Source organism: Nannospalax galili, unplaced genomic scaffold (genome assembly GCF_000622305.1).
Source record: "Nannospalax galili isolate Female #2095 unplaced genomic scaffold, S.galili_v1.0 scaffold242, whole genome shotgun sequence".
Taxonomy (NCBI): domain Eukaryota; kingdom Metazoa; phylum Chordata; class Mammalia; order Rodentia; family Spalacidae; genus Nannospalax; species Nannospalax galili.
The window spans coordinates 704,066-720,434 of NW_008348081.1; the positions used below are offsets into that span (position 1 = coordinate 704,066).

General features: G+C 39.5%; 1 protein-coding gene across 2 annotated transcripts in view; it reads right to left on the reverse strand.

The window, feature by feature from the left end:
• Micu3 (mitochondrial calcium uptake family member 3) overlaps window positions 1-15,765 on the reverse strand; it is a gene marked incomplete in the record, with an annotated part of 89,576 nt that extends 73,811 nt beyond the window's left edge. The window contains 1 exon segment of one of the 2 annotated variants that reach the window (XM_029569032.1): window positions 13,959-15,765. In XM_029569032.1, the coding sequence (XP_029424892.1) occupies window positions 13,959-14,309 (351 nt within the window). 2 annotated transcript variants of the gene reach the window in all.
• Window positions 15,766-16,369: the final 604 nt, after the last annotated feature.

Genomic DNA, 16,369 nt, shown 5'->3' on the forward strand with positions numbered 1-16,369 from the left:
GAGATTTCATTATAAACCCTCCAGAGATCATTGATAAACAACAAAACTAGTGTGTTAGATCAGACCTAGAATCCTTTGCTACTTGGTCCCTGTTAGGGGCACTTTTTGCTTATTAGTCATAGGTCAGGTTTCCTGGCTACCAGCCAGTCTTGAAGCATCTGCATTCTCAGCGGCCAGGTTGAGGGGAGGGAGAGATCTACCTGTGAGCACTGGCCCAATGGTAGTCCACCAGTAGCAATCCAGGCTGCCAGTCCAAACGTGTGTCTCCTTGTCTGCTGGCCTTGGTCCAGCATTTGTGGAGCTGCTGTAATTACGAACAAGCCACAAATTCCAACACAGGGAGGAGGTTTTCCTTCTGAGCTTGCTTCTTTCTAGGGTATTCATCTGAATTTTGACCTCTTCTTCATAGCTAATCTCTTTCAGTAATAATTGTGATTAATATTGTAAGAGTGGACATGTATCATTAGACATTTGTTAAAACTCATAAAATGTGAAATATCAAAAGTGAAATTTGGATGTGTGTATATATATATATTTATATTTATCAATGCTGGGTAATAATGATATGTTAATGTAAGTCTATCAATTATAACAAATGCACCATTATGATGCAGGATATTGAAAGAAGGGGAGACTGCATATGTAGGTGAAAACCCATGTTTTTCAATACTATTCTTAAAAAATACAGCATGTATGTATGTTCTTAAACACCCAAAAGGAAAGCATAACCAAAGATTAAAGTGATCAGTAAAATTCTTTAAGAGCCCATGTATATATAAGGCTACATAACAAGACAGTAACCCAGCATAGAACTGGGAAAATGAACAACAGACTCCAGTCTTATCTAAAGGAATATTGGCAACAGATTGCTGCTAGATGAGGAAGAGCTGATCTTCCCAAAGCAAGGAACTCTAGATAGGCTGACTATACTCAGAGGATGGACTTGCACTGGGGAACAGGTGGGGGCACTGACAACACACTGGACAGTAACAGGGATGACAGAGTATACGGGCTCCAGTGCATGAGTGGGGGGTGTTATGGGAGGGTGCCATTTGGGATGCGTATATAAAGATGAATAAGATTGTTTGGGATGTTCTGAATGAAATACACACAAAAAATCAGTAAATTAAAAAATGAGTTATATTTGAGGAAGAAGCATAAAAATTTGCTTTGTGTTAATTAGTAGATATGAAAAACATTGCCATTGAAATTTATCTGATGAATATATACCCATGTTCAGGTGCCAAGAATCTCAGAAAATAACTGACTATCTAGTGATAATCAGATATATAGAGATTAGAGGCACATGTGCAAACACCTGTATTAGTTGCATTAAAAATGAGTTTTTCTATATGAAACAGTATATTTTAAAATGAAATGGAGATCTGTTTTAAAGGTTAAAAACCTCATTCAATTTCATGTCTTATAACAGGGTTTATATTGAGTACAATAATGTATAACTGTATTAATGCAACACTGTGAACCTAAAAATTACAGCCAATTTTGAAAGAGATGCATCTTTGCTCTGGGAACTGTTATTGACTATGTCAATGCTGTTGTAATGAAATGCTTCTACTAATTATGTGGTTATTAAATAATTTTTTTAATTTAAAAAATACAGCACAATAGGTAATGTCAAAATATTAATATTAATTTTTAATTCTTACTGATAAAATACACAATTTTTAAATTTTTTTGTTTGGTAAAAATTTCATAAAATACAAGAAAAACACATGAACAATTAAAAGGTAGAAAAAGTCATATGGAAAACTGCCACTAAAGAAGTTTCTTGAAGAATATACATACATATTATAGAAGAAAATTTAAAGGGGTTATAAAAGGGGAGGCATTACCTCTACTAGACACCATAGGCTAGCAAAGTAAAAGCCCAATGCCTTCTCTTGAAACTGCTGACCAGGGTCACAGAGATCCTTAAACAATACTGGCCATTGTCCCTGCTCTTGGTTATTCACCAGAAGTTGATGGTAAGACCTTATTGCTCACACTATATGCATGAACCACAGAAAAAATAAGGAGAAATCAAGCTGGTGCTGACTTCAAAGCCTCACCTCTACTGGTTAGTGTTCATAGTGCTGGAAGGTGCTATGCATACTACCAGAAGAAAAAAATAACTATTAACCTTACCCAGCTGTGAATCCTGAGAGCTACAACTGGCTTGACAATATATACCCACTGGTGCAATAGTGGCACAAATATTAACCAACTACTTCCTAATTGGATTTAAGGTCCACTTCAGAAGGTGAAGCCCATACCTGACATTAGTATCAGGCCTAGGAGCATGTGGCCAGACAGGCCATAGGTCATAGGGGAAAGCCTAATACTCCTGTTCTGCTAAATAGATGTAGTATGAAAGTGACTCCTAATGACTTATTGTTATATCCACAGGTTAATGCATCTCTCAGTTCTCACCAGACAAGCTTCCTTATACAGCAGGTGGCGATTAAAACTGAAACCTACAACTGGCCAACATACACAGAATAAGAGACTTCAGAATGATTATCCCTGAATTGGACACCTGTATCAAACTTCTACTCCAAATGCTCAAAGATTGTGGAAGAGGGGATGGAAAGATTGTAATACCCAGAGGTGGTGGATGACCACAAGCAAATAGTTTTCCAGATAGCTGGTAAATTAGTCATATGAACTCACAGCAATGATGACAGCATGCACAAGTCCCACATAAGCTCAAGCCAGATAAAACCCTAGGATAGATGTGGGGAAGTGGGTACAACACCCAAGTTGACCTGAGTAACAACTAGAAACCAAAGGCTGCTCAGAAGGAATCAGTCTTGTTTAAGGGTGTGACTCTTGGTTGGTTAACCAGGTTCCAGTAGATGAATCTACACAAAAGGATATATGGGGAAACAAATTTAACTCTATAGGCGTGCGCGCACATGCGCACACACACACACACACACACACACACACACACACAATATGAAGTTAGGCAGGAGGTAGTAAGAGGAGCTGCAGCTAGGGGATGGGAACCTAAATACAATCAAAATATATTGCATGAAATTTGCAAAAAATCAATAGAAGAAAAAGGGAAATAATGTTCACTTTTTTCATTGTACAATTTATTGAAAAAGAATGTTTATTGCTGTTTTGATTTTATAGCACTAGAGACTGTACTCTGGATCTTGCACATGCTAGGTAAGTACTCTACTACTAAACTAGATACCCAACCCTTTCTAAAATTTTCAGACAGGGTCTCAGTAGATTTTCCAAGCTCGCCTCAAATTTGCAATTCTCCTGTCTCGGTCTTCCGATTAGCTGGGGTCATGGGCATGTATGTGCCACTGTTTCCACCTTGGACAAGAGTAAAAATGTGTGGACTAGTTCTGCAGCTTATTCTCATCCAAATAATATTTTATTTTGTTGACCTAAGTACCACTTTTATTTAACAGCAATGAGAGCCAAAAAAGGTATTATCTGAGCCAAAGTTTTTAAGATCAGTAATTTATAAAATAGAACTAATTAACTGACTTTTTTTGAGACAAGTTTTTTCTATATAACTCAGGGTGGCCTTGACCTAGCAATCCTCCTGCCTTGGCCTCCTGGGAGCTGGGATTACAGGCATGCAAAACCACATCTAGCTAAATAGATTTTTTTGTGTCTTTTTTTTTTTTTTTTTTGAGACAGGGTCTCCCTGCAGCCCCAGCTGGCCTGTAACTCACTATGTAGACCAGGCTGGCCTTGAACTCACAGAGATCCACCTACCTCTGCCTCTGCTGGGATTAAAGGCGTGAGCCACCATGCCTGTTTGCTAAATAGATTTTAAAAGTGAACTTTGGAGAGGATTATGGAATGAAAACAAGATGAAAACAACCACTAGTAATAGCCAAATAAGATGTCACTTTGGCGTTATAGAATTTTATAGCTGAAATGGACTTTATAGATTCAAATTCATTTCATAGATGAAGAAATAATCTCCCTGAAAGGTTAAATGGTTTAATCATTGACAAAGAGAGAGAGAATGGCAGAGAACAAGCTAATATTTTTATGCATCCTAGCTGATTTGTGAAACATCTCAAATGCCATAATCAACATATAATTGAACTTTGCTCTGTTTTATGCTTGAAGAATATTGTTTAGAGATTCTATTTTATTACCTAAGAGAAAGTCTGAAATACTCTCAAATTAAAATAGTCATACTTACCTACAAAAATAGAGAAAAGGCTTGATGTTAGGGAACTTAAGTTCTCTGCTCATAAGTGCAGGCACAGTATGGAAACCATAGTAGGTTTCCAGTTTCCAACTTTCTAGTAGATTATGGAAGATGCAATTGGAAAATGGTTCTAGACCATATTCAAGGTGTTGGGTTTCCAAATACTAAGGTCAAGAGATTTCTCCTATTGCAAAGAAACTGAAGCTCAAGCCAAGAAGCAAACACTTGAAGAGTGATATTACTGAGGACTAACACACACACACACACAGTCACACACACACCCACACACACACGCAACATAACTATTTTAAATTGTGAATATTTCAAACTTTCAGTTAGGCAATAAAATAGAAACTCTAAATGATATTCTTCAAGCATAAAACAGTTAAGAGTAAAGTTAGAATTATATGTTGATTACGGCTTCTGAAATGTTTCTCAAATGAGATAGGATGCATACAAAATATTAGCGTGCACGCTTTCTCTTCTGGTCCCAGACGTTTCTGGAGGGAGCTGCGGGTTCCTGTGCAGACATGGCCAAGTCCAAGATCCACACCACACGTAACCAGTCTCGAAAATGACACAGAAATGGCATCAAGAAACCACACTCACGAAGATACCAATGTCTTAAGGGGGTCGACCCCAAGTTCCCAAGGAACGTGCATTTTGCCAAGAAACACAATAGAAGATGCAGGCCAACAACTTGAAGGCCGAAGGCCATGAATGCGCGCTGAGGCTGTCAAGACCCTTGTGAAGCACAAGGAGTTAGGTAAGCCCAAGATGTCAAAGGGTCCCAATAGCAAGCTCCTATGACTTGCTTTCATAGCCAGCCCAAGCTTGGGAAGCAGATTCACAGCTACATGGCCAAGGGTCACACGCTCTGCCAACCAAAGGCCAAGGCTGGGGCTGTAGCTCAGGCTCCCAAAGGTGCCCAGGCCCCTGTGAAGGTCCTGTAATAAAGATCTTTGCCATCTTTGTCTCTGTGAAGGCAGATGGACCGGTGTGACCTCCTTCCTTGCTGTTTGCAGAAGACTGGTGTCCTGTGCTTTTTAACAAATAAACTCGAGGGCAAGATGTTAAAAAAAAAATGAGCATGCATACACACATGCACACACTCATACCCACACTTACATAAATTCTATACATATGTGATATATAATTTTATTAAAATTCTTAGATTTGAGATTTTTTCAGTTTTTAATCTGAGAGTTTAAAACTTAAGACAATGTTTCAAGTATGTCGTAGAGAAACTATATTTACTATACTAATGAATTTTAAAAATTTACTTGAAATGTATGGGCAAGGTGCTGAGAGAGACCTACAACTCATCAAAAAGTCTTGGTCAACTAGGGGAAGTAGGTGCTGTTGATGGCTAAAATAGAATATATGTCCATTCTGACTTCATGGTTTGGGAAGAATACTATGTTGTGTTTTTAGTGTTACTCCAGTTGGAGGATAGATTAAGTGACAACTGGCGATACAAAGGAGTAAATACTATATTGTACACTGGTGGAAAAGATGAAGAGTTTTCTTCGTCTTGAGGTGGGACATTATTATGGAAGAATCTGCTCACTGCCTATTATCAAACCTACTATTTCCTCTTCTTCCTAAGCATACAGCTGGAGTACAAGTCTCTGTCTCATACACTTAGATGTAGACATATAATTGCATTTAGAAAATGCAATACAAATGGAAATGATGTGTGCCATTTCCAAGCCTGACCCATAAAACATTCCCAGCCACAGTCCTCCAGGTTCTTCAGACTTCTAGCTCCCTAGGATGTTACCATTCTGGTTAACTGGGGAAGTTAGTTGTTAAGGATAACACAGTTTCTCTCACTCTGGGTCCCCAAATAACCATGTGGAAGACAGCAACAAGAGGTGCTTTCTTGTTAATGAAGTACCCACCTAGAATGGTTGCATAAAGATGCTTCTAGTGAGTTAATCCAGTAAAATGTGGAGGTGTAGTTGTTATTGCCAACTAATACATCCTACCACAATGATGTTTAAATATGATACTATTAGCTTGGACATGGGTCTTGGAGATGGTGTCAATGTCTTAATGGGAAACAAGTACAAAACAAAAGCACTTCATCAGATACCTTAATCAGGTATTTCTTTCTGGAGAAGACCACATCTAAAGGAAGAGAGTCCTCCTCGAATGTGATAGTCTTTAAGGAGGGATTATTAAAGGGGACTGTGTGGCCCAAAGTACAATGTTTACATTTTCAAAAGTCATTTACCTTTAAAACTTCACCCTAATATATCCCCAACATATTTCGATTAAATAAATTGGTTCTCTTGTCTTTTACTAACTAATTTTTGGTAAATGATAAAAGTACTATGTACATCATTGCCTCCAAATTCACTTGAACATTTATATCTGATAAGTTCTAAGCCATTAATGAAGTATTAATTAATTAGTAATTATTAATGAAGGCGGATATGTACTGATTATGCATCATTTACCACCTTGCCAGTAGTAACGTGTAGGCATATCTATTCAGTTATTAAAGAGGACTTCGATAACATGACTCAAGATCTTCCTTACCATCCTACATCATGTCAGAAATATTTCCAGTATTCAAGTAGCTGGCCCATCAGTAACTCAGCCTCAAGGCTCTCCGATATTCTAGTATCAAAACACAGGGGCAAGATTCTATTACTGCCCATTATCACCTACCTCTTATAGTACTGAGGATTGCTAGACAAATTTACAGTAAATACAAATAAATTAACCCTGATTTTTTTTCTCGCCAGCTTCACAGGACAATTCCTTCTTATCTAGGGAACTAGAAGGAAGGAAGCAAGTTGAGATGTAGGTAAATCTACTTGTGAGGAAGTAGCACATTGAGAAAATTTGTGTCTGATTATCCCTACTACAGAGAATGAAAAAAGGCCATTTGCCTGAGACAGGGTAAGGTGGGGTGGGGTATGCTGCAGGTAGGGTGGAACCTAATGTGAAGTAGCACATGTTCCAGTCTCTCAAGGTTTGCTCTACAAAGAATCAATCCTCGCAACTCTATCGCTTGCCAGCTCTTGTTTCCTCTCCTGTCCACCTTCCTCCATTTCCAGGCACAGACCTGGGCATGTTAGGCAAGCATGCTAACACTGAGCTGCATCCCCAGCTCTAGTTAGAATTTTGGAAGTAAGAGACATGTGAGTCTTCCTCCCTTGACTACAAAATGTCAAACTATTTTCTGAATTATGTGTACAACCACAACCAGCGTTAAGAGAACTTTTGTTACTCCACATCATTGCCAACAGTTGGTATTGCTGGTATTTTACCAGTTTAATTGGTAAGAAGTAATTCCTCACTGTAGTCATAATTTGTATTTCTCTATTATTAATGGTGGTGAACATCTTTTTATCTGTTCATCAGTTTTTTGCATATTTTCCTTCTGATCTGCCTGTTCACTTTGTCCATTTTCTTATTCAGCTGTCTTTTTCTTTACTTACAGCGCATCATTACATATTCTGGATCCTTATTCCTTGGGAATATTATGCATTATATCTTCTGCATTTGGGAAGACGTGTATTTTCTCTTCTTGGTTTTACTTTTGTCTTGTTTTGAAAAACATTAAGACACATTCCTCTAAATATTTTTTTACAGTTTTTTAAAATTTTATGTATATGAGTATATTGCCTGCATGTATGTAAATACATCCACATTATGCAGTTCCCACATGAAGAAGAAGACATTGGATCTCCTGGAACTGGAGTCAAGGATGGTGATGGGTCACCATGTGGGTGCTGGGAACTGAACCCGGGTTCTCTGCAAGAGAACTAGGGCTTTTAATCACTGAGCCATCTCTCCAGGCCTGCCTCTAAATATTTTTAAGTCTGACTTATCATGTAGGCCCCACTGCACTTGAACTGTGACTGGATACTGAGTATGTGATGAGGCAGAGAATTTTATTTTTATTTACCATATAGATCACTTTAATAACACCTCATAATCGTGTATGAAATTATTGTTCAATATTTAAGATACTTCGGTTTAACTCTTTTTCTTACTCTCCTAGGAAAAATATGTATGTGTAGACTACAAGTCATATCTTACCATCAGATCAGAAAGTGAATGGAAAACGTTGAGATGATGGATTCGAACTAGTAAAAGTGTGCCTAACTTTCAAAAGCCTTTTTTGATCAGATATGGAACCAATTATAAAGAAACCACTTTGAATTGATGCAAGTGCCATCTACAAATGTCTTACCTGGTCCACACTCACAGTATCAACTAGACAGTTACTATACTTATCAAGAAATTGAAAAAACAGAATTATTTAAAATTCTGGTACATACAGGTTCAACCTGGAACACTCCTGAGAGTATAAGAAAGAATACACTTTCTGTATTTCATATTCTAGAGAGGAAGAATGGGTATTAAACTGGTTAGGAGAAAATTTAGAAAATGGAAAAAATAGAAAATATGGATTTTACTTTGTCAACTTGAAAAAAGAACTTGCAAGCAAATACACTGCTACAACAGAGCATTATTACAGCCAGACAAATAAGTGATACCACACTGAAGTTCCACATTTTACATACATATTATATCAAGACATCACAGAATAAAGGGGGAGGGAGGTGAACTGAAGTTCACAGGAAAAAAAAGCCACACCAATATTGAAGATCCTCCAAGGCTGACTAATTAGAACTTCATGATTGTGGAGAGTTAGAATGTTGCAGATCCAGGGCCAAATTATCTTGGGCTATGGTCAGTCCCCTCAAAAGACATTCATTGCCCACTTGAACCTAACCTAATAGCCTGTGACTATCACTTGAAATATTTTGGGATGTATTAATAGATCAGGTTCTTTCTAACAACCCAAAAGCTATGAAAGTGATCAGATAACATCTAAAACCTACAGCATGAATTTCCCAGCTTTGCTGTGACTGATCTATCTGATGTCTTCATCAATGTATTCAAGGACACATTTTTGTTGTTGTTCTGTAACAACAAAACTTCATGAAGTTTCATGAATGAAACTACTGCCATGTATTTGGTGTATGCCATATACATGGTATTTGGGGAAACCTGAATATGTGTTCCCAGGCTACGGTCACTCATACTTGGATCTATAATAAAACATTTTTTATTCCCTTTGAGGTGAAAGCTTCGTTTTTACATCAATACAGAAAAAGGCTTACAGACAAAGGAAATAGTATCTCTAGAAAATCTTGCTGAGTTCAGAAGTGGCTAGGCATTTTCTTTGATTTTAAATACATAATATAAGTAGAGTTTATTTGGTTTTGAGTTCACAAGTGACTAGGCATCTTCTTTAATACTAGGTACATAATAACATAAATAGAGCTTATTTGATTTTTAGATCCATTTTTTGCTAACACAAGAATGTTTATATTATAAAGTTATTCAAATTTGTATTGTTCAGCACAATTATAGGAGACCAATGACATCTAAAATTTTGTAGGCAAAACTGGCCTACCAAATTGAAAGGAAAAGAAAAAACTGTATTGTATGATGAGTCTGGTCATTTCCTATGTAGTCAAATATTACACCTTGAGTATAAAAGTATTAGCTAAATCAGATTACTCGGGTTTATACTTCTCAATAAAAGAAGCATAAAAAGCTTAAAACAGAGTAACAAAAGCTGTGATCCTATCAAAAGGCTGCATTTCAAGAGGAAATTTAAAATAACTGTATGGGGGCTGGAGAAATGGCTCAGCAGTTAAGAACATGGGCTGCTCTTGCAGAAAACCTGGGTTTGATTCCTTCACCCACTTGGCAGCTAACAACCACCTATAACTCCAGTTCCAGGGGAATCTGACCTTGCTAGGTATTGCACATGGGTGCTCTTAAATACATGCAGGCAATACAATCATACACATAAAATAAAAATAATAAAATACTTTCATGATTTAAAAGATTGTATTTAATGTTATAAAAACAAATTATGAGAAAATATAAAGATTTCGTGGTTTTCAGAAGTTTCTGTCTTTTTTTGGAGCTGGGCACTGAACCTAGCCACTGGGCTACAACAAAACCCTGAAAGCTTTCCTATAATGGTTATTACTAACCACTCTCCCCCCACATCACTGTAGTGGTTACCCAACACATATCCGCATTTTATTCTCAGAATATGACATCACCTACTATTTCATATAGTCAACAGAATACAACAGGCAAGAACTTCTATTACTTGCTACTAAACACATATACAATGTTTCCTCCTGTCCCTTCCTCCTATTATAAAGGAAATGGTATCCCTCCCACTGCCTAAGATTAAGTTCCTCACTTATGCTTTAACTTCCACCTGGCTGCTTGGCATGAATTATCCTTTAGTTTAGTTTAATCTTTGATGTCTTTCTTCAGCATTTAAACAGAGTTGCGGAGCTTTCAAGTAAAAAAGGAAATAAAATCAATTCTATGTCCCTGAAGCTTTTGTCTCTTCGTGGACAAATCCTCAAATCCCTGGCCACACCTACCTCTTTGACATTTCCTTTTCTTCACCTTTACTCCCAACTTACTCCACTGTAATGTGACTCTCACCTTCAAGTCTTGTCAAAAGTCACTCCTGCCCCTCCCCTTGTTAGATCCAGGGTATATTTCCTACCTCACCTTAGTTGGGTAGCATTCATTGTAACTTCCTCCTAAGTGCCCACTTCCATTGGATTTCATGACCTCCTGGCTTTCTTTCCACCTGTCTGGAACTTACTCTCAGCTTTTCGGAGTTCCTTTACTCTGTCAATCCTTTAAGTCACTGATGATCACCAGAGATCTCTAATAGGTACTTTTCTATATTATACAGGGCAACTACATTTTCCTTAATACAGTCCAGTCCTGAGAGTTAATACTGATTGTCAACCTGACAGGATCTAGAATCGTCTAGCAGAAAAACCTTTAAGCAAGCTTGTCAGGAAGTTTCTAGATTGAATCAACCATGTGGAAAGCCCCACCCTAACTGTGGGTGCCACCATTCCATGGACTGGGGTCCTGGGATTAAATAAAGCAGAGAAAGTGAGCCAAGCACAAGCATTCTCCCTCTGCTTCCTGACTATGGATGCAATGTGACCAGCTACCTCACACTGGTTGCCTTGGCTTCACCATGAAGAACTATACCCTCACACTGTCAGCCAAGATAAACCCTTCCTTCCTCAAGGTGCTTTTGTCCAGGAGTCTGCCACAGCAGCTGGAGAGGCAATAATACAACACCCAGATTTGGATGGATCTGAAAAAATAAGTTATTTCTTGAACTGAGTCTTTTTTACTTGCTGTTTTAGTTTTTGCTGAAGGTTAGTTACAATACTCTGTGGATGCAATTTTCTAAGATTCAAATTCTGAATCAGGATATGAAAATGTTATAACCTTGAACTTAAATTTTAAAAAGCTATTGCTTAATTATGCAACTGTAATTCTTTTTAAGACTTGGACATTTTCAAAAAATGAACAACAATCAATTAGAATGAAGGTATATAATAGTTTTTCATCTTTGCTTATATAATCTCCATTCAAAAATATTATACACATATCATAATTGATTTTCCCTGTAATTCTGCATATGTAATTTGGAAGCAGTATAAGTTGTGGGTGAGAAAACACAGGGTTAGAAGACAGTACATTAGTACACCATTGTCAATTCCTCCAGCAGTACACAAGACTTACACATGTGCACACGTGTCTTTATCCAGATGATAGCTGTCTCTCTCAACTTTCACTCTCTTTGGAGGGCCTCAATGATACTAAATAAAAAGTGGGGTAAAATATTGACATTTGGATGCTTCCTTTAATGAAGATAAAATCTAGGGTATGGCTCATAAGAACCAACCAACCTATAAGCAAAAAGATTCCTAAAACTGTAATACAAAAAGATTAGCATTAGAATTAAATTAGGGTCTGTCAGGTTTAAATTCAGACTAATAGCAGTTCCAGAAAACAAGAACAGAAACAGTGGGGAAATGGTAGAAGAAAATTTCACACAAAACTCTTAGATACAAATTTCCATATCGTAAAGTTCTTATGTACTCAGCATGATCAGTGAAAGAAATGTCTAAACTCAAGCTCATTATCGTGAAAATTTCAATCCTCAGAGGTAAAGATTATAATATTTTTCAGAGAGAGAAAACAATGTCACACACAAAAGGTATGACAATTAGAATGCAGAATGAGACACTTTGGGAAGTGTAAGACATAGGACTTTAGCATCATTTGAGTTCTAAAACAATATACAGGAAATTTCATATATACAAAGCAATGATGACTTAAGTAAACAAAAACTTGATAACAAAGGGCCTGGGGATATAGTTCAGTGGTAGAACATTTGTGCAGCACACATGAAGCCCCAGACTGTACTCAGAGTACCACAAAAATACATGAATAAAAACACATAAATTGAATACTTCCTGCACACTAGGTGTACTTTTCTGTTTCAAATGTTATTTAACTCTCATAAAACACCCTTGGAGCCCCTTTTACACATAAGGGAACAGACACTCAGACATTAATAGCCTAAAATGGCAGAAACAGTAAGCAACAAAGGCAGATTTTTGGTTTTCTAAGTGCAATCTTGTAACTCTCAACTCTAAAGTTAATTTTTAAATGGAAGGAAAGAAAACACTATTTGCATGTTCACTACCTTGCTAATCTGTTTCCAGATCGACTACAGTTGATTAAAAATTTTGACACGGTCAATCAAGACACAAAATCCATGCTACTTTCCTACTTAGGCCACAGGGTTTGGGGCAGGGGGAGCGGGACACTGAAGGTTGAGAATATTTGCTAGTACATTTAACTACTTAGTGTGCTTGTGATTTAGTGTTAAACAAAGGTGTACAAAGTAGATTTCCTAACTTAAATGTACTGACAAGTTTAAAAAAAAAAGCTATGTACTTAATCACTGTATCTTTAGCAGCTTAGAGACTTTATTAAGGTTAAAAACAGTATAGCTGCTTCTTTTCTAAATTATTTCCATCTAACCTTTAACATTCTTCTAGTCTTGCAAGGAAAATATTCCCTACACAATTTTCTAAGTTATTTACTTAACAATACAGTGCTGTGACAAAAACATCACACTCCTTTACACTTGTCTGACAGTTTTCCCATGACAAGCTACATGACACACGAACACTCACATGCTTTCTGCAGGAGTTAAGTAAGCTTCATTCATTCTCTGTTCTGCTAGTCTTCTGATTTGTTTTACCTACTTCAGGGACTCTGGTTTTAATGAAAGAAAAAGGGAGACATGTACTATTTTGAACAGCAACTTTTTTTTTTTCTTTTCCAATCTGGCAACATCTTTACTTTAGGGCTAGTGTTTCTCCCCTTGGGACTTCCAAACACTAATGTGGGATATTATGAGATCAAAAGGTACCCTCAAAACACATCCTGCACTGGCTTTTCTGGACCAGTTCCTCATGCCTTGCCCAGCTCCCTTCTCACATCCATGCAGCCCTCCACTGTTTCTTTTGTTTCTCAAGCCTGTCATGTCCTTCATGTGTGACACATGTGTGGCGAGGCGGGAAGGGGGTTGGTTTGGATTTTGGCTGCTCCAGGGTTGGGGCAGCAATCTTTGATGCATCAGCAGGCATCATCCACAGCCTGCCAGCACCACGTGAATAGGGACGCCTGGCACAGACCTCCGAGATGCTACAGGAGGTTTCCCCACGGCAGCCACTGAATTCACAATGTTTCCACCCCCTCCCAAGTCAGGTGTCTTGGCGACCTGCAAGCTCAACTTCCCTGCGTAGGTGGGACACCTGGCAGCCCAACCCTCGGGCGTCACCTGCGGCGCGCACGCGCTAACTCCACGTACCGTCTCCTTGGCAGCGGCCACCGGGATGGGCAGCAGCCCCCGGCCGCTGGGCGGGTCCTCGGGCTCTGAGGCCGCGCTCGCGGAGGGCTCGCCCCTGGAATCCCCATACAGCTGGTAGCACACGAGACCGACCAGACCCCCGCCGGCCGCCGCCGCGATGCTCAGCTCGCCCCAGCGCCGCCGCCGCCGCCACGCTGCCTCCGTCACGGCCCCCTCGTCATCCTCGCGGCAGCAGAAAGGCCGGCCAGGCAACCCCGGGGCTGTCCCCGCAGGCCGCCCCCACGGCGCGAGGAAGGGCTGCGGAGGGGACAGCCGGGGCGGCGGCCACAGGAGCCTCCGCAGTGCAGCCATAGCGGGAGCTGCGGGCCCAAGCTGGGATGGGTGGGGTGGGGTGGGGGGAGCTGAAACCTCGCGAGAAGTCGGTGCGAGACCTCCGCGGGACCAGGCGACCCCGGCCTCCCTGGGGATCCGGCTGACGCGCACCCTGGGAAGCCCGGGAGAGACCCCGAGAGGAGCCTGGGAACCGCGGAGTGTCCCGGCAGACTCCAGCCCGACCGTGCAGTCATAAATAAGGGCGGTACTGGCAGCTCGAGGAGCGAGCCAGCACCGGGGAGAGGCCAGCACGGGGACCGCGGGTCAGCGGAACTCCAGGAGCCCGGGCTGCGGGGCGACCCGGGTCCACACCCCGGCTCCCAGGCTTGGGTCCAGCGCCCTACCGCGGCCGGATCATTGACACCTTGGGAGCGATTTGCAGTGATCACGTGTACGAAGACGTAAACATTTGAGTCATAAAGACTGCAGTTTATAATAGAAATCCTTTGACCAATGAGGCCTTCTGTACTTTTCACAAGGGCAGGATAATGTTTGAGAATCACTGATACATACCTGGGCTCACTCCATTTAACAAGTCAAAACCAAGTACATGAAAGAAAGGATTCTCCAAATTCTGAAGAAACAAAAATCTTAGCAAATATGCTCTCTGTTTTTGTGGAAGGCTGTTGGTGTAAATTCAAGAATTGAGGAGCCTAGTCTATTTTTGTGTTGGTTACGTTTTTTATACGTTGTCAGTTTATGAGATGGTGTCTTTGATATTCTTAGCAATTTTACACCCCTGACTCCAGTTTTGGTGACTGAGATTTATTTGCTCTGGTTTCCATGGTGTGGAGTGGTACAAGGAGCCCCTAAGATGTTTTTTTAGGTCTAGACAGCAAAGTCCAGTAGTTCAGTTGGACTTCAGTGACAAGGGATAGTAAGACCAATTGATATGGAAATTCTTAACTCAAACTAAGGGCTTTCAGAGACAACCAAAATGAAGTTTTCTGGCCTAGATCCTGCTGTTTCTCTGCCTCAGTAACCCTTTCCTGCAAGTAACCTATCAGATATGCCGCATAAGATCTTGCTTGATAGGCTGATAGAAGTTTGCCTCCTTAAAGCTACTAAAAATGGTAAAAAGAAATGTCTATGACATATAAGGATAATATCTATTTTAGGATATCTATTTTTCCCCCCTAAGCCTGTTAATGGCACAAAGAAAACTCGGTGGTAGCTCTTTACTTTTCAGGAAGTTTTCCTCAATTTCTGCCGTTTCGGAATTCTGACATTTTAGTTTTCTCAACACATTTACTTTCTGAAACTATATAGATATGGCCATATATGTATGCGTATAAGAGTTGTTTTCTCTGAGCTGGGCAGAATTTTCTGATTTTCTCATAAATTTCCAATGTGACCACTGCCAAAAATCTTGGGCAGACTAATGAATTTTTATTAGTTGCTTGCCCGGTGTTGTGGCACATGTGTTTAATCCCAGCGCTTGGGAGGCAGAGGCAGGTGGATCTTTGTGAGTTTGAAGCCAGCCTGGTCTACATAGTTCCAGGTCACCAGCTCAGGATACAGGGAGACCCTGTCTCAAAAAGACAAAAAACAAAACAAAACAAAACAAAAAACCAAAAAAAAAAAACTTTGAAGGGTCTAAAGAGATATAGGAAAGTAATACTGCCATTACAAGAAAACAAAAATGTTGGCTGCAAGAAGCTAAATGCTGTTTGTAAGAGGTACTGGGATTAGATCTGTAGTGTATTCATGTTTTGGATTAAAATGTTTCTATGTACAGAAGTTAGAATTCTAACTTTTCAAAATATTTTTGTTTTAAAACTTGAATTTCAGTCAGGCGTGGTGGTGCATGTCTTTAATCCCAGCACTTGGGAGGCACAGGCTGGCAGGTATCTGTGAGATGGAGGCCAGCCTGGTCTAATAGGGAGTTCCAGGCATCTGGAGCCACAGGGAGACCCTGTTTCAAAAAACAAACAGCAACAACTTGAATATCCTTAAGAATAGACATAGTTTCTTCTTGTGTTATATGCTGTAACTATAGCTACAGAAAAACAGCCAAAATACTATGCTGTGTGGGTGTT